Consider the following 18,541-nt stretch of genomic DNA (forward strand, 5'->3'; position numbering starts at 1 on the left):
GTGTTACGTTATATGCAACAACTGTGTGTGTGTTTTCTTTGTACAGTGTGTGTGTGTGGTGTGTGTGTGTTTTCTTTGTACAGTGTGTGTGTGTGTGTGTGTGTGTTTTCTTTGTACAGTGTGTGTGCGTGTGTGTGCGTGTGTCGTGTGGTGTGTGTGTGTGGCGTGTGTTTGTGTGTGTGTGTGTGTGCGTGTTTTCTTTGTACAGTGCGTGTGTGTGTGTGTGTGTGCGTGTGTTTGTGTGTGTGTGTGTGTGTTTTCTTTGTACAGTGTGTGTGTGAAACACCTTTAAGGTCCCGGTGTTACTTTGCCTGCATGATTGCAAAGCCCTGTGGATTAGCATGTGGCAGCTAGAGGCATGTAGAGCGAAGGGCAAGGTTAACATGTTCAGGGGATCAATGCGTGTGCGTGTGTGTGTGTGTGTGTGTGTGTGTGTGTGTGTGTGTGTGTGTGTGTGTGTGTGTGTGCAAATTTCACACCAGTGGAATTGTTTTAAGTCGATTTTTTTACGCTACAATGATGATGATGGAATTATCTGTGTAGCTTCGTTGATGTGTGTGTGTGTGTGTGTGTGTGTGTGTGTGTGTGTGTGTGTGTGTGTGTGTGTGTGTGTGTGTGTGTGTGTGTGAGCATCGTTCTAGCTGCTGCCCGCTCGTAGCTCCCAGGGAGATCCGTGACCGAAGATCCTCAAGTTTAGGGTTCATCTTCAGTTCAGAGGGAGGTTCAACTGGCGGTCAGCGGACCACTGTTAGAGCAGCCTCATTCTCTCTCTCTCTCTCTCTCTCTCTCTCTCTCTCTCTCTCTCTCTCTCTCTCTCTCTCTCTCTCTCTCTCTCTCTCTATGCTCTCTGCTCTGATTCTCTAATACCCCCCCCCCCCCCCCCCGACACACACCTCACACACACTCTCTCTTTCTTTACATATAGCTCTGTATTTGATCCCGACTGTGTCTCAGCTGATCTTTTGCCCTCGGTGTGACCCGGGTTGTGGGTCAGTCAGCTGGTATAAACTTAAGTCTACAAAGATAAGATGCTGCATTCTACGAGGCTCAGAGAAAAACACGCAGAGATAAAAACTTCATCTCACAAGATGATAGAAATTAGTCTTGATGTGGCTCCCAAAAACAAACAAAAATAGTCATTAAATTGAGTAAAAAAAAAAACGCCTCTTTGTGTTTCTAAAAACCAACATAAAATAGTTCTGAAAGTCCAAATACAGTCGATCCTTCACTGCCAGATTATCAGATGATTTCAATTTGAGCCTGAATATGATTTTCAGCACATAAAACAAAGTGGCTTGTTATTGACAGCCAAAGATTTTGATTTTTTGGCCTCGAAGTGACTCGACGTTAATCCTTTATTTTTCAGGTCATTTATCCACGTCGTATAAACGAACCTGAAAGCCTTTGTTTTGGTTTTATGATTGGGAATTTTGATGAGGACGTACAGTGCCCCTTTTTTGTTTTTTTGTTTTTCTGCTTCAGTAGCGTGTGCTGCCGTGAGCCCGATGGCCGTCGCGTCTGCAGAATTTAATCAGAAAAAAACCCTTTGTCTCCCGTCGCAGGAAAAAACACGATGACCTATTTCAGCAGCCGAGAGCGTCGGGACTCCGTCCGAAGGGCCGCGTTCGCCGCGTAAAGTGGCTGACGAGATCAACAAAGGCCCAAATCTTCAAGTCCTTTGAGCTTCAGCAGGAACACGCTGAAGATAAAACTCTGTTCAATTTGCAATTTGTAGTAAAAGTAGTGTTTTTCTTTCAAACAGACCTGTTTTCATTCAACAAGTAAACGTCCTGCAGGAAAAAGTTCTCATTAAGTAAAATTAACATGCAGTTGAAGTATTTGCAGTAAAAAAGTCCTGGTTTGTTTCCACTGGCTGATGTCTGATGATATATGACATCATCAGATTATTAATAGTGCAGCATTAGTTTCTGAGCAGCACGTTACTTTTGGATCATTTGAACTTTTGTTAAAATGAAACCACGTGAGAAGTTTAAAAAAACAACAACCCTGTTTTGTGAGCCGTTAACGACAGTGTTGTTTTTGGAAGACCACTATTTTAATCTTTAACGACGTGTTGTATTTTAAAAGCTCGTTATTTTATCCATCGTGTCAAGTCGTCATCTGAAAAAGTATCAAAAGCTGTCAGATAAAAGTAGCATCAACTACAAATATTCAAGTAAAGTACCTCCAACTTGAACGTAAGTACAATACTTGAGGAAATGTACTTCCATGTTTTCCATGTCTGTAAGACATGCTGAACTTATTATGCATAAAAGCCTCATTACAGCGGCTTCCTGTCTGGCCAGACGTACGCGCTGGCTGTCAAAGAATAAAAACAATACAATTAAGGCTTTATGACTATTTTCCTCTAAAATGTCGAAATTATTTTTAAAAAATTGAAAGAACAGGATCCATTTCATTCACTTTAATTGACTCAATGTTTTTAGACATTATGATGAATTTACTTTATTCCTGACATTTAACGTGTCGTCTGGCCAACGAACCTCCAGCGCTGAGTCGACTAATCTCATCTCGAAAACCTGCGACTTTAAAACAAGCCGGTGAAGAGTGATAAGCAACAGTACGTATGAAAGGGAAGGACTTTTTTCAGCTTCACCAAATCACAGCCAATAACACAGCAGGCTTTGCTATAACACCCCCCAACTCCCCCTTTAGAGCCCCATTGGCTTTGATCCAAGAGGGATAATGCCAGATTGCCGGGGTGAGAGACAGGTTAAGAGTTTACCACATGATACACCGGACAAAGCAAACTAGCCAAACATCACGGCCTCAATTAAAGATGAGACGGACAAGTTGCTGCAAACGTGAAGCTGTGAGACTTTTTGTGTATTCAAAGATCTATAACTTCTTGGCAATGTGTCCGCCGTAGACTCTGATTAATGTGAAAAATATGGAGCTAATAATACCAAATTTTAGGCGACTGAATGTGCAAATCTGCTTGTTCAAAACTAACGGATATGTTTGGTGGAGGTTTGAAAGGTTGTACTTCATGTATTTTTAATTCAGAACGGATATACGTTTTGCAAACGGCACACTCGGACAGAAGCATTAGAGTGGTTCATCCGCTGGGGAGACGTATAGTGACGTTATTAAAAACGTGGAGTTGGACCAAACTCTGGGCCGGCGTTGAAACCATCTTATCAGAACACGGGGCTCTGCTGCCGCTGCTCTTTGGCTCCCGCCGCGATATCGTATTGCTGAGTCGCACTTTGCATGAGAAATCGAAGCGCCGGCCCGTTCTTTATGGCCGCTGCCCGCGACCTTTGTCAACCCGGCGAATTAACCTGGAGGCGTATCAGCTGCGCTGGCCCTTTTCTCCTGGAGCCGTCCTATTAACTGAGTGAGCGGCGCGCTGAGGGTCACACTTAAGTAACCTTATCTTGTAATTGGGTTCAAGGTTAAGTGACCCTGGAGCACGGAGGTCCGGGGGTTAAGGTCACAGTGTCAGGCAGAAGGGGGAGCTTTTAATCACTGATGGGGCTCCAAATCAAGGCCCGGGCTTCTGCTATCTGGCTAGGCCGGACCTGCCCTCCCCTCCCCCAAACCCCCGCCATCACCTTCAGCCTCACTCTCATTCACCCACATCCCACACAAAGCCGTCCGCGTAGACCGGGGGTAGGGGGGGGGTGGGGGGGGGTGTCGGATTGAGTAGTTGCCAGGCAACCCATATTCAAGCCAAGGTCTCGCAAGCGTTTAACCTCAGCACAAATCGATATGGACGGCAATTGGGCTAATATTCATCGAGCAGATGGGAAAATTAGACGCAAGTCCTGCCTGCAGGAAGTAGAGGGATACGCTGGGGGTGGGGGGGGGGGGGGGGGGAGCGGTCGCAGCATCACTAACCGCTCTGATTTAATGTATGCATGGGATCAGGGAAAGGCTGCGACCAGCTTCTTAACAAAGCGACGGCTCTTTCTTCCTCTGCGCTGACATCTTCATCAGGCGTATGACTTTCTCTCCAGTCAGTTTCCTGAGAAAATGATTTTCAGGACGCGCAATCTTCCATTCAAATTTGACCTTTGCACCACCTACGGTTTACACTCCCCAATACAGAATATTAAGAATAATAATCGGAGCAAAAACAATAAGGGCTCCACCACCGTTGGTGCTTGGACCCCTGAAAAGAAACAGCGGTGTTTAATTTTCCTCTCAGCTGCACAGCCCCCCCCCTTCCCCCTCCTCCTCCTGCCTGTCTTTTAGAGAGCGAGATGGATGACCACTGGTGGAGGGGTTCAGGCAGCGTGACCCATAGACCTATCCATTGCCAAGGGCGAGGAAATAGCCCAGATTAAAGAGCTTGTAAATAATGGCCCATAAACATCTGCCTGTTAGTCCGGCCAATCCATCTCCGTCTCCCATCTGGTCCCCCCCCCCCCCACCCCCCTCTCCCCTCCCCAACACACCCCCCCACCCCCCCCTCGCGCTCTCCAGCGTTTTGATTTCCTCATTTTGCGAGCCGGTCCACAGGGTGAATGCATCATCGAACCAAAGTCAGTCATACTCCAACACAAACAAACACCACCACCACCACCACACCGCCCCCCCTCCACCCCCCGGGTCGGGTACAGTTCAAACCCCCAGCAGTCACTGCACCCATGACTCAACCCAAAGACAACACTGCACCGCATTAAGCTTTGTTTTCTTTCCTCGTCTTTTCCTTCCATTTATTAGCATGTCTTGTTTTCTTGCGTTATTCCACGCGGTGAAACGTTGAGTTCACGCGCATATTTATGTGCAGCTAATTATTTTGTTGCATGATTGCAGTTGTTTGTCAGCGCAGCCTCGGAGTCCAACCGTCGCCCGTGCTCTCGTTAGCGGGGGCCTCGTTAGAGCCCCGTCCTGATTGGTCATTAGTCGTCGTTAACGTCGGGGCTCCCAAACATCTGCTCCGAGGTCCGACAAAAAAAAAACCTCAGATGTAACGCGGCAAATTCAACCAAACAAAAGCAGCACGCACCGTAAATGTTTGGGAAAAAGTTCTTTTCCCAGGTAAAAAGAAGCTTAAACGATTACTTTTATTAAAACATTATTTAACTCCGGACCAAAGGCGTAGACCAACCGTCCAGTAAATATCTGCAGCTCCTGAAATCAAACACGCAGCTGTAGATTAGTGGCGAGAACGTGGGATCAAATTTACATACATAGAGGTACGTAAAAATGTTGTTCCGGCCGTGCTGCCTTCAGGTGCACGCTCACACCTCGTGCAGTCAATGTGCTTACCTCGGCAAAGCAGCTGCTTGGTGTCGGACGTAATTGTTATCTGCAACGCATGCAAAATTTTAAATGAGTGAAACGCGAGCTCGGAGAATCACCGAGTAAAGTATCGATCCTGCTGAACTTATTAATTGTAAAAGTGGCAATCTTCTTTTGATTTTTTTTTTTTTTCAACAGCTCAGCAGACAGTGAACACAAAGACGTGCAGTGTGACTGAATCCCGACTTATTGTTAATTGTTTGGAACATTTATTTTCTTTTACTTGACAGTCCTTCCAGGAAATCTTGCGATCGCAGCAGTTAACGCAAATTCAAGCAAACTGCCATATTTGCAATTTGTTTTTAAATTCTGGCGAGTTTTGTCTTTTCAAACAAAACTCCCAAGAACTCCACATTTACAAGCAGAAAGTCTCTGCTCCTGTTTTCTCATCACCAAATAAAACTCTGGAGGAACCGGAAGTGATGAGGTTTGCATGCTTATTATCAAAGGAAGTGATTCAATAATAATTTGTGTTGAATTGACATTAGCCCCGTGGTTCAATAAATAATTAAAAAGATTCGAACTAAAAGATTTCTGTGATGTGCAGCATGATTATTATCATAAAGAAGTCATTACATATTTATTCCTCCGTCAGGTAGTGCTTGCAATTTATTGCAATTCTCGCAATTTTACGGGAAAAAAAATAACTCCACAAATTACATCACAATTTTTGAGAAGAAAATCCGCCGTAAAAATTAAAAAAAATGTGATCACAACAATCAGCAAAAAAATTACTGCAAGCAGTGATATGCGGACCCATTTTTTGGGGAAGGCTTTAACATCTTCAAAAACTCATGAAAGTTGGTGCCAAGTTTCGTGAGGTTTGAAGCATCATTTCACCTTAAACATCAACTTCCTGTGTCATGACCAAACATCAAACTTAGCCACATCGCCCTGGTTATATATATACTATATACAATATACTGTATACTACATACAATATACTATATACAATATACTGTATACTATATACAATATACTATATACAATATACTGTATACTATATGCTGCACCATTGTCATACTACAGCATGTCGTCCGAAATATGATTAAAAAAAAAGTCACATTAAAATGTATTAATGTGATTTTAGGGGCTAAAATTTGTGGTAGTTTGGACAGAAATCATTCATGAGTTTTTGAATATGATAAAGCCTCCAAAAATGCAGTTGTTTACAGAGAATAATAATAATGCGGAATAATAATTCCTTGAAGAACAATAAGGCTTTCGCAACCATCGGTGCTCGGGCCCTAAAATAAAACTCCTGGAGTGACTGACTTCAAGTAAAGGATGATAAAAATACGACGCAGGTTCCAGACAAAGTTTCACAAACGGCTCTCGGAGGCGGCCGTCACTCATCATCCTGCTCGCTGACACCCAATGTCACAATAGACGGCGCACACGTGCCTCAACAAGACTTATAAGTTGGAACGAGAGGCTTCTAAGTAGATTTTCCAGACAGGTGAGCTGCGACTAAAGCTTCATGATCTCGCGTCGACTGAGAGGGACACCGGCCTTCACTTCTTAAATGAGCCCTCTAACCTCACGCTGTCAACATGACTGATAAGTCGCCTCGGCTCCGCAGCTCACTCAAGGTAAGGTGTCCGATGATGGCGCCTTATGTGTCTTGCTTCTTAAGCATCTTCCGAAGTGCGTCGTTTTCTGCTCCACATTGTTCTCCTTTTTTATTTTTTTTTAAGTCATCCAATTTTTCATCGTGAACTCCCCTCCCTCCCACCAAAATCCCCGTCGCCTCGCTTTGCTTTTTTAAAGTCATGCTTAGCTTCAATTTATGAGCTGCCATTTTTGACCTAGTGAGTGACCCCAACACCTTAAACACAATCCGATGGAGCCAACAAATTTATTTGGCAGATAAATCATTGCTTACCAAATGCCGCTGGTGTGCAAGGTCACCGTCGTGGAAGAGGATAAAAAAAATGAAATTGTATAGAGACAGTGGGTCAAGCTGAGTGCCAACGTCAATGTCCTGAGTTGTTGCTTACTGTGTACACAAGTTTAACCAGAGCTTTTGACCCGCTGAGTTCCTCAGTGTTCCTGAGCCCATGCAGTGGTTTCCATGACAGAATCGCTGTTTTTTTTAAAGAGCCCTGTTGCCATGGCGCCACAGTTCAGGTGGTTCGCAGCAAATGTTTTCCCCTCAGACGCCGCAGAAGGTCCCGGTGGAACTCGTGTTGACAGTCCGAATTCACGGTGACACAAAGAAAACCCAGCTGGTGTCTCCTGCCATGACGATCCTTCTTCTTCTTCGGTCTCGGACGGTGAAGCTCCGCCCCCTCTTGAAACGTGAACATCACTCAGAACACGTCGCTTCATCGCCGTAGACTTTCTGAACATTTCCAGAGTCTCTGTTGACCGTTTACAGAGTTTGACCAACAAAACAATCTGATGTTTCTCTGCTCCAGTTTCAGGTCCACAGTTTAGATCACTAATATTCACGTTAACGTGTGGAAAACCTGCGCAGCAGGAACTTTCTGATGGCGACTCGCATTTCTTTGCTAATTCTCTGATGCCGACGCGATTCTCTCCACCTCCCTGACGTCTTCTCATTGAAGCGGTTGAATTTTTCATCTCGCTTCTACCCCGAAGATTTTGCATTGGCGGTGAATCCCGAGATGCATCATCGTCTTGGACTTAATTCCTGTTGTTTGGCCGCACATCTGTGCTGCATCACTCCGTAAGATAAAGAAGCAGCTGTGGACTAATAATCAGCTTTAAAAGACGTCTGACAGCATTTCTCTCTGATGTTACTTCAGAAGGACGTCGTTACCTCGAACAGCAGCGCTACTCGCGGTTGCATAATTATTATTCAGTCTGTATATTTCTGCGACGACTGTAATCTTTATTCTGACGTCGGTGAGAATACGTCGTCGTCTCCGGGGGACAGAATGAGCAACGCAGGTGGACGCGGTACAAAACACCTGCGATATCTGAACCACGAGGCGCGTTACCTCCTTCTAATGGATCAAATCCTGCTCGGATGAATCCACCGCGGCTAATTCTTCATGGGTGGCGGTTTTAGCGAGGATCATCTGCCAATGCTAATTTGATTTGTGCGACCAATCGCCTAACAGGGTGGCTTATCCGTGACCTCTGAACCTGGGAGTTTTTCCAGTTGGCTGATCGGGGCGAGAACCTTCACTTGACCCCCCCTCACCCACCCTCACACCCCTCCTCAGCCTGCATGGTAATGTCATATACTACGGTGTGGGGCAATATCAGGGAATATTTTAAAACTCCTTTCCAGACATGGAGATTCAGTGGATTTGATCATTTTTTGGGGCCATGTCAGGGAATATCTGGGAATTTTTAGAACGGTCTTTTCCAGACATAGAAGTAAGGAATTTTATCCTTTTTTGGGGGGGGGAATCGTAGACTATCGGAATTTTTTAAAACTATTTTTCCAGATAGGAAAACTCAGGATTTGATAAAAAAAATAAATTTGGGGCCAAATCCTGAAATATTAGAGAATTTTTCAAACTCTTTTCCAGACAGTTAAAGTCGGAATTTTGGGGAATTTTTTTAAACGTTTGTCCAAATAGCGTGATAAAATTTTTGTTTATTCAAATATTATAATTTCTATGTAGTATTTTTTTTTTTTTTTTTTTTTTTAAATCACGTGTTTCCAGTTTTGCCTGGTTGGTTTTATTTCCTATCCGTTTGCCAACATGTGGCAGCATTTCAGTAAAGATTTGTCTTTTCTTGTAGCAGCTTAAGAAGGCAAACATGACGGGAAAATATAGATTTCAAGAATTTTGGCTGCTAAATAAAGACTTCAAAGACGTCTAAGTAGGCAACAGAAAAGCTGAATGTGAAGTTTGAGAGCTCCTTGCTGAAAACCGTTTTGTTTATAAGGTTACAATAGGCCTCGTCGTTTGTGATCATAATTGTACAGCAGGTCAAAGCAGTAAAACGTTTTGTACTCAAAATGCCAACGAGCTTGTGAATTGATGGGAATAAAACGATGTGTCTGTTTCTTGTCTGCTCAGCACGACGTCGGCATGTTTTTCTGTTTGTTAGAGGCCACGGAGTTTCAGCTGAAAGTTTGCCATTTGATTTTTGAGTGGGAACCCCGTAATAAACCGAAACAAACATTGGTGGATGAGTCCTAATGACTCTGGTGATCACCGGACTTTTATCCAGGTCAAAGTTGAAATAACATCCACTGAACTTTTTCGATGTCGATCTGACACGTCTGGATTGTGTTGTCGTTGCTGCAGACATTCATTGTTATTTGATAATTAAAGAAAGAAAAAAAAAACCACTATAATTAACCCACTTTTCCTCAACCGGGCTGCCAGCAACAGCGTAAATGTTTCGGAGGATATGTGGAAAATCCCGCCGGCAGGTATCGAGAGGATCGCAGGTAGACGGCAAGAAGGGATTTCCTGGTCCGACTCCAAAATCCCTGTGAAAGCATGCAGGGCTTTACATGGAAGTGCTGCGATCAAGAGCACCGGAGCTCAATTAGCTACTGTTGTGGGTGGGTGGGTGGTGGTGGTGGGGGGGGGGGGGGGGGGGGTGAGCAGAGGTCCAAATCCTCACTCGCAGGCCCAGCTGGGGGGATTAAGAATGGTTCCTGTCCCGTGGCTGACCTCTTCAAAGCCTGTGCAGATGTCCTGATTGCCCCCTCCCTCCCCTCCACCTCCCTCCCCTCCACCTCCACCTCCACCTCTACCACACACTCACACAAAAAAAAAAAAAAGAGCCTCCCCTCGAACTCTCCTTCGACCTCACAACCAAAACAAAGCACTCGGGTGACGTCTCTTATCACGAGAGCACTCAGCCGCCCTTTTGAGTCGTTATCTGCGGTATCTCATCGCCGCCGCCGTACGTCTCCCCCCCTCCGCACCCCCCAGTGTCGGCTGTCCTTTGACACCGAGTCCACGGTCGGATTTCTGAACGACCTCAGCATGTAAATGAGTCCGTCACTTTCAATAGTTGGTTGTAGTGGGAAACCCAAGGTCAAGAGGTGCTTTGTGAAGGACGCGTCTCGGTCCTAACAGGAAATCAACACTTTATGTGGAGATGTGCCGGTCGGACCCTCTGAGATCCGAGGTGGTCCTTTTTAAAGGTTGTGACCCCCTTTTTTTTTGTTTTTAGGGCTATAAGTCATGTCTTAGCCAAAATAATGCCCCCCTCCCCTCCCCTATTGGTGCCTTATTTAAGGCCAAGAAGGGACACGATGAACAATGAATGCATTAAATCCCTCTGAGGGGGGGCGCAATCCAAGATTGCTTTCAATCAGCAAAGACTCCCTCAGATCTTCTGAGAATAATCCAAACGTTGGGATTAGTTTATTCAGATCATTCATTTTCTGTGTTGGTTCCTTTCTTGGTGGGCTGAGACTTTTTTTTTTTTTTTAAACATGAAGTTACGAGGCAGCACGGAAACCTTTTAGTCAGACCGAGCGGCGACGTCGCCCGTTGGATTGTCAACAGCCGTCACTATCTTTGCTATTTCGGAGTGGTTTGGAGCAGGAAGTGACCATATTTGGACGAGCTGGGGGAGGAGCGTAAGTAATACGAAAGTAAGTACTGGACGATAACTCAAATTTGCCAGATTATGTAATGATGTTGATAAAAATGTAAAAAGAATTCTCCCTTTCTGTTCTATCTGCGTGACGACTACAAATATTCATCATATATTTAACTGAAATGCAAAGAAAATTGAAAGCAGCTCTGTGACAGGTGGCAGATTGTTTTCTCCGACCTGTTGCGCGAGCGGCCCAACGAGAAACGAGCTCCAGCTGGTGGCTCGGTTCATGCGAAGCCACTCTCTGTTTTCTCGTGGTCGTCACGACAACGACGGAGACGAAGGCCGCGTGTTTCGAGAGGACGCGTCCGTTCGACGAAAACGTCCCCTCGTCTTCTCCCGCTCGTCCTCCAATCTGGTCGTCTTCAGTACAGTCGTCGCCTCCGCCGTCCATCCGTTCATCCCTTCGCTCTTCCTCATTCCTTCCGTCCCCCACCCACCCACCCGTCCCTCAACCCCCCACCAACACCACCACCCCTCCACCCCCCCACCTCAGTGCAAGGCTGTCAGAGTTTTAGGGATTCGGTGAGCTGTGAAATCGCACAAATTGCTGTTGCTTTGCGTCTGGCCCACCAACAGAGGGGGGAAACACAGAGAGAGAGAGAGAGAGAGAGAGAGAGATTTTATGCTTCAACACTTCTGATCTCCCCCCCCACCACCACCACCTCCCTCCCTCCCCCCCTCGCTGCCCCTTCCCTCCCCTTATTCACTCAGACATGGACAAGCACACGCACAGCTGCAAGTATCTAACCCACAACAAACCAAACACCTTCCCCCCCAACACACACACACACACATCACTTCTTCACCCCCATCACCGCCACATCCGAACATGTAGCAGCACCACCAGCGCTTCTGCCACCCTCACGGTTACAGACACCTCCACCACTTTGCTTCAGCGTGCGGGTCACTTCACAGAACAACTCGACGAGAGCCTGCAGCCCTCGAGAGGGATAAAAAAAACCTTCTCAACCTGAGGAGAGCTGCTGCAGCCACCTCCACTGGAAAGAGCAACACACACACACACACACACACACACACACACACACACACACACACACACACCGTGCCCCCTGGAACAACCTCCCAGATACGACAAAACTAAGGTCACAAACGCATGTCGGAGCTGTTTCTGAACTATTTATGATTCGTATTTGTTCTGTTTTCTTGTTGCAGCTGACAAGAAGCTGTTTCTGTCTTCTATTTGACATTTCTTCAGGTTTTTTTTCTTCTTTGTTTGTGCATATTTATTGAGTCTGTAAATTGCGGAGTGCTGTGAAATCTTCTTGAAGGGCGATTAGTTCGGTTTGACCTCATTTAAAGGATAAAATAAGACCGACAAACATGACGCTTTATAGAGAAATAATTGGGACGTAGTTTTCTTTTAAATCTGTTGCATTCGAATAAACGTCTGACTTTAAGTGCTGCTCTTTGAACTTTTTCTTATTACTCATCAGAGTTAAGTAAAGGAAAGATATGATTGGTATCCTGTTATCAAAGCGACATTTTTGCCCAGCATTATACTCTTATGACACTTATTCACCGTAATAAATAAGCTGTGAGTCACTGGAACAGGAACAGAAAAGGACTGATTCACTGCAGAATAAAAACACAACAGACACTAATGCAACAAAAGGAACATAAAGATGTCGAAATGCATTTTACTTTACAAGAAGAAAAACTCTCTATACTGCCATCCAGTGGAGGGAGTTGAGTACTGCGCCCTGCAGTGAAGTCTCACTAAACTAAAATAAAACATGACCTTTCAGGCTGTTTAGGTGAAATGTATATGAAATATTTACAGATACTATATTCAGTATTTTAGTTTTATTAGTCGGCTAAAAACAAAACATTACTTTTGTATAAATGGCGCATGTATGAATTAAATAGCAACATATTATCTGCAGGTTTTTGAAAGTGAAACTTCAGATTTTTGTGGAGTTTCTATATTAATTTTAGATAACACCATTTTCTGAAAACACAAAGCTAACAGTGGTTTTATCAGTGGATAGTTTTATTATGATGAATTCTTGATTAAACTATGAACTCTCTTCTGTATTTAGTATCATAAATGTCTTTTGAATGGAGACACACATTTTTATTTTGTATTATTATCCTAGGTGTCTTTTATTCATAGAGCCCAAGGTGGTCTCAGAGTTGTGGAGTTGTTGCTACATGAACTTTTTGGGGATATTTTTCAGGTGGGAATAACAAATAAATAAATATATATATATAATTCTAAATGATTAATGAGGTTGATTAAGTACTTTCAGACCTTTATTTATGTACATAATAGTCCAATGAATGAATCCTGCATACAGTCTGCAGCCTGTGTTCTTGTAGATTAAGTTGCATTACCGCGATCCCACCACATATTGGCGCTGTGGTGTCACAACGACTGTAAACGCAAACACAGACAAAGCCCACATGAAGAAGACGCAGTACGTCAGTCGGTGTTACTTGTCGCACGAGACTGGACTTCGTTTACTTTTGATTGTTGGTGAAGAAAGTTCAATTGGTCCCAGAACAGATGTCCTCGTGCTTAAAGGAAAAGATCCGATTCAAACACATTTCATTTCATATTAAATTACATCAGATAATCATTTTTAGAGCGAAAGAAGAAAGGAAGAAGAAGAAAGGAGCCGATTGAAATCAACTGATTGAACCGAGTCACTCCAGAAGTGAAAACAAAACGAGCCCAACGTCACCACGGACTTCCCCCGGTGAGTGTGCTCGTTTGATATCTGATGTTTCTATTCCCGTCACTGATAATAAATCTGTGTTGTGTCTGCCGTGAACATCAGCAACATCTGTTCTGATGGATCAACAGTAATACTGATCATCTCTGAGGAGGCCTCAAAACATCCTGAAGATTCCCCTGAAGTCAGTCCGGTCATCTCAAAAACTCTTCTTCAAACCTTATTCATGTTTTTATTATTCTATAACTACCAGATTTGTAAAACATCTTCGAGGTCTCATTGTAACACGTTAAGTAACATCTTCCCCTTTTTATTATGCTGCTTGAAGTTTAGTTTTTTAAAGAAAGGCTGATATATGGGTCTGAACCGACCGGTTCCTGTTTCTGTTCAGGCACCAACACTTTCTCTTTTTAACTCCCTGCACAGTTCAAAGATTTCATTTCTGCAGTCAAATATGAAAGTTAACAACAGTTCTCACACATCTCCATCGCTGAGGTATTTACATCTCTTTCTATTTTCTATTTGCGTTTTCCAAACTTTAAGGGAAACCAAACCGACCGCCTTCATTTTGTCTTCGTTCTCTTTACGGCCAAAAGTTTATTTCTGCAGATTCTCACGAGTCGGATTTTCCTCTCAAAACTGAAAATCTGAATTTAACGTCTGCTCTTGTTTTAATTATCTGGAGACAGAAGTGTGTTAAAAGAAGCAGAAATCATCAGTAAATTCTGTTAGTTGGTAGAAAAACAAGAGAACTGGTTCATATTGAACCTTTCTACACAGCGCCCTCTGGTGGCCGTGAAGCGACACGGCAGCTGTCGTGGAGTGGTTTTGCTGCGTGTTTCCAACACCTGGATCTTCTGAGGGGCTTTTGTGCACTAAGAAATTTGGTGGTTTCATTTCGGTACATGTTCATAAATAACGCAACAGAAAAAATGAGTGCAAACTTGACCCTCTGACTCACTGCTCTAAAACAAAATTAAAAATACATATTACAGTTGCCTGCATTTAAGAGCAGCTGCAACGCTTTGTGTGTGACTGCAACGACAGGTGACGTTAAAGCTGCTGTCAGCACGCGCGCTGGTGTGAATCCCACGGAGACCGTTACCTGCAGGAAAGTCCATCTCAAGTTGTTGACGCCGTTTATGATCCTCCTGCTTCAACTTTGAAACGAAACATGTCGGTTTAAAATAAAACGCGCAACTTAAAAAGAAAAAAGCAGCATTGTTTTAATTATGGTCTGTGAGCTGTGGGAACGTGACTCATACAGACTCACTGAAAACCCCACGAGCTGCTGCTGCTGCTGTGTTTAAGGGTCTTTTGAAAGGTGTGAAAACCAACTGTGCTATTATCTCTCATCATTTCAGTACCGAAACGAGTCGATATGGTTTTGAGTAAATGTTAACAAGGTGATTTGCAAACAATTACCATATCTTCAGTGAAACGGACTCATTTGCGGAGGAAGAAATGGAGGTGAATGTTTAGTTTGAGCTGCTTGAAAGTTAATTCGACACTTTTTAAAAACAAAATCTATTTTGGTCCTTTTTGTTCGAGTCGAGTGACACGAACACTGAATTGTTTACTCAGTTTCCTGACGATGTTTTTTTTCATGTATTTCTGCATATTCATGGCAGTGATGTGGATGTGGTGGGACGGCACCACCGACTCAAAGCTCACCACTTCCTCCTCATGAAGTTGTTCCGCTCGCAGACGTCAGTGCGTCCGTGTCTCCGCTCGCTCGCGCATCCATTCGCTCGCAGAAGTTTAACTTTAAAGACATTTTACAACAAAATAAGGTAAGAAAGTCGACTTTTTATTTCTGAACGAGAACAGAACATGTTGAGAAAATGGTGCTTTTTGTTTTTAAAGACGTCAGCAGTTTTCAGAGATAAAATATGACTTTTCATTCTTTATAGTACGTTTCTGTGGGTCTGTTATGATTTAAGGTTTTTTTTTAAATAATATTTAATATAACTATAATTATTGCTGTTTACTGCAACTTGGATCGTACGAAGATATTTGAGTCGTCCCCCTTTTTGCCCTAATTTATCATTAAATAAATCATTATGAAATCATCATTTTTTTTTCTGTGTACCACAGAAGACATGTATAACGGGTTGGTCTATCTTTAGTTTCAGCTGCCGTGTTTCCTCCTCTGCACGCGGCTGAGAGCAGCGGGTCGCCCCCATGGCCCGTGAACCTGTCCTCCTCTTGTCTCTGTGGGGCCTCGCGCTCCTTCACGGCGGTGAGTCGGCTCCTTCACATTTCTACAAGTAACAAACTTAAGTTGAGCTCTTTTGGTCAAACTCTCCTTGAAAGTGTTTTTTGTATGACCTGGTTTGGTTGTTAGTGGAGCGGGAAGGTTTAGTGAGTGGATCCGACTCCTTCAAGCTGACGGCCTCTTTTTTTTTCTTTTCTTCTGCAGCTGCGTGTTTCTGCAACATCAGCTGTTCCACGGACTACAGCGAGTGGCTGTTCTGCTCGTGCTCGGCCTCGCCGCGGCATCTCGTCCAGCTGGAGGTCGTCTGCTGGTACGTGTCCTGTTCATGAAGACGTTTCAGGACGGTGACGTGTTCTACAGAAACATCACTGCTGTCATTCAGAAAGTTCACCTGTTACACCGTTGATGTTCAACCTGATTAAAACAGCAGCAACAGATCCAACGTCCTCACTTTACATTTTAAGATGTTTGAGAGCTGAAAAATGGAAACCAAGAAGCCACCTGAGGCCGCAGCGACGCTGCTTCAAGACAAAGACCGGACGAAGCTGTTGGATGATTTCAGATCAAACTGTTGAAGAAGAAATCTGAACTTCAGCTGATTCTTATTTCTGATCATTTGATCATTTTCTCTCGTCAGAGATGTTTATTAGAAACTCCATGTGGTTCAGATGTTTGTTGTTCCTATCAGACCGGTAAACAAACTTCGTTGAGTCTGACGATGGTGATGATGATGACGATGAGGAAGATGACGAGGAGAAGGAGGAAGATGATGACGATGAGGAAGATGACAAGGAGGAGGAGGAGGATGATGAGGAGGAGAAAGATGATGATGATGAGGAGGAGGATGATAAGAATGATGACGATGGTGAAGATGAGGAGGAGGATGGAGATGATGAGGAAGATGATTAGCATGGTGATGATGATGATGATGATGGTGATGATGATGATGATGATGACAATGATGAGGAGGATGAAGATGATGAGGATGGTGATGATGATGATGATGTCACTGATCCTAAACACAGTCGGTCTGTTTCAGGGGTGAAGGGCAGAATGTCTCCAGCCGCTGTGACATCCAACCGCCTAATCGATCCTGCTCGATGCATCAGAAGGAGCTCGATGACATCGCGTCCGTCGGAACCGTCTGCAGGACGACGGCGACCATGGCAACCGTCTGTCCGCCAACTAGCTGCGCGGCCGAGACCTCCCGCTGGGACCTGAGTGATGTGGGTAGGTCCGACTGACGACTATCACTCAACGGGACATTCTGATCTTCCTCATTTCTTCTGAACAGATAAACGTGAAGAGAAAACGTTATCGGTCATTAAAACATCGACAGATATTTGATCGGTTTTTGTTCTGCCAGTAGAAGCGTTGTGTTTTCACATATTTTATTCTCCAGATGTTTTCCAACGAGCCCGTTACGGATCATCTTTATGAATTAAAGCAGATTTCTCTGTTGATGTTCGGAAAGTTCAGAAAATAATCTCTCGACCATCGACGTCACTTCGACGATGTTCATCTCTCGGACTTTATTCTCACAGTGAAGCCGTCGCCTCCTTTTAACGTGCGAGTGTCCAACACGGAGGACGTCTACAACATCTCCTGGAAGAACAACAACAGCAGCGAGGACTGCCTGGTGTACCGGCTGCACATCAGAGCGAGCGGAGACTTTCTGAAGGTAACTCAAGAGCCCAAAACTAAACAACTGAAATGTAAGATTGTGTCGACGACTCTCACGCAGAGTTGTTGTTTTCATTTTGCTCCCCACAGGACCAGGACCGGGACCAGGACCGGGACCAGGACCAGGACCAGGACCGGGACCAGGACCTGGTTCGATCCCCCGTCGTGACAGAAAAGTACTTTGTGCTGCAGCGTCGGGATCTGCTGCCGCACACCGGCTACGTGGTGGACGTCCAGGCCCGGCTGTGTCCCGCGTATTACCTGACCGGCCCGTGGAGCGATCGCAGCCCGGCGGTGGAGTGGAGGATGGCGGGACAGGACGACGGTGAGGACAGCGTTTTTATTTATTGATTTATTTATTTTTTTTACACTCATTTGAGGAACAGGAAGCGTTTTGTTTTTTGTTTATTGTTTATTGTTTATTTAACAACGTGGTCTTTCCAGGATTGGATTGGCTGTGGTTGTACGGCGCCCTGACCGGCGCCGGCGTCGTCGCCGCCCTCCTGATGCTCGGTTACAAGAAAAGACCGTGAGTACCTCCAAACAACGGAGTTTCTCTGGTTTGGTGATTTGACCTTCTCACGGGGGCGTGTTCGAATCTTCCCCGAACACGAAACAAACAACAACAAAAACTTTTCTAAAACTGATCGTCCTTCACGTTCGATTATAAAAAAAAAACAAAAAACAGAGAAAGTTTAAAGTCCTGTCGTGACGCAATAAAACGTGAACAGAAATCACGATTAAAAGTTGAATTTACGCGAATGCTCATTTAGGAGGAGAAAACTTTAAGGTCACGTCGTCTTCCAGTAAAACAATTAGCAAAACCTTCACGCCGCTTCAATCTTGACTCTTTCCTGTCATCGCCTCCCACGTAGAGACAGAAACCGCTGCAGCGAACATGCAGCTCTGCACTCAGCAGCTGACGGTAGGAAGTCCTGCACAGCATCTCCAGAAAAACCACTCACAAGAAACAGACGAGGAAAAGAGCCTCACTTTAGCTCTTTGTTTGTTTGGTTTATTTCTTGTTTGTTTGTGTCTATTTCATACGATGACGTCATCCTCCACCTGTGAGACATAATGGCACCTCGTGGTTTTGGTTCATTGCAGCGAATCTTTC

General features: G+C 44.4%; 1 protein-coding gene across 1 annotated transcript in view; it reads left to right on the forward strand.

Annotated features, from left to right (window-relative positions):
• The first annotated feature begins 13,296 nt into the window (after positions 1–13,296).
• il21r.1 (interleukin 21 receptor, tandem duplicate 1) overlaps positions 13,297–18,541 on the forward strand; it is a 12,094-nt gene continuing 6,849 nt past the window's right edge. The window contains exons 1-8 of the mRNA XM_069175379.1: positions 13,297–13,547; positions 15,155–15,316; positions 15,653–15,765; positions 15,946–16,051; positions 16,781–16,971; positions 17,286–17,422; positions 17,515–17,749; positions 17,869–17,953. Coding sequence (XP_069031480.1) covers positions 15,708–15,765; positions 15,946–16,051; positions 16,781–16,971; positions 17,286–17,422; positions 17,515–17,749; positions 17,869–17,953 — 812 coding nt within the window. The 5' untranslated portion in view covers positions 13,297–13,547; positions 15,155–15,316; positions 15,653–15,707. The remainder of the gene's footprint in view (positions 13,548–15,154; positions 15,317–15,652; positions 15,766–15,945; positions 16,052–16,780; positions 16,972–17,285; positions 17,423–17,514; positions 17,750–17,868; positions 17,954–18,541) is intronic.

This window comes from Embiotoca jacksoni, unplaced genomic scaffold (assembly GCF_022577435.1).
Source record: "Embiotoca jacksoni isolate LCO1_2020_lvr unplaced genomic scaffold, fEmbJac1.0.p SCAF_66, whole genome shotgun sequence".
NCBI classification, from domain to species: Eukaryota; Metazoa; Chordata; class Actinopteri; family Embiotocidae; genus Embiotoca; species Embiotoca jacksoni.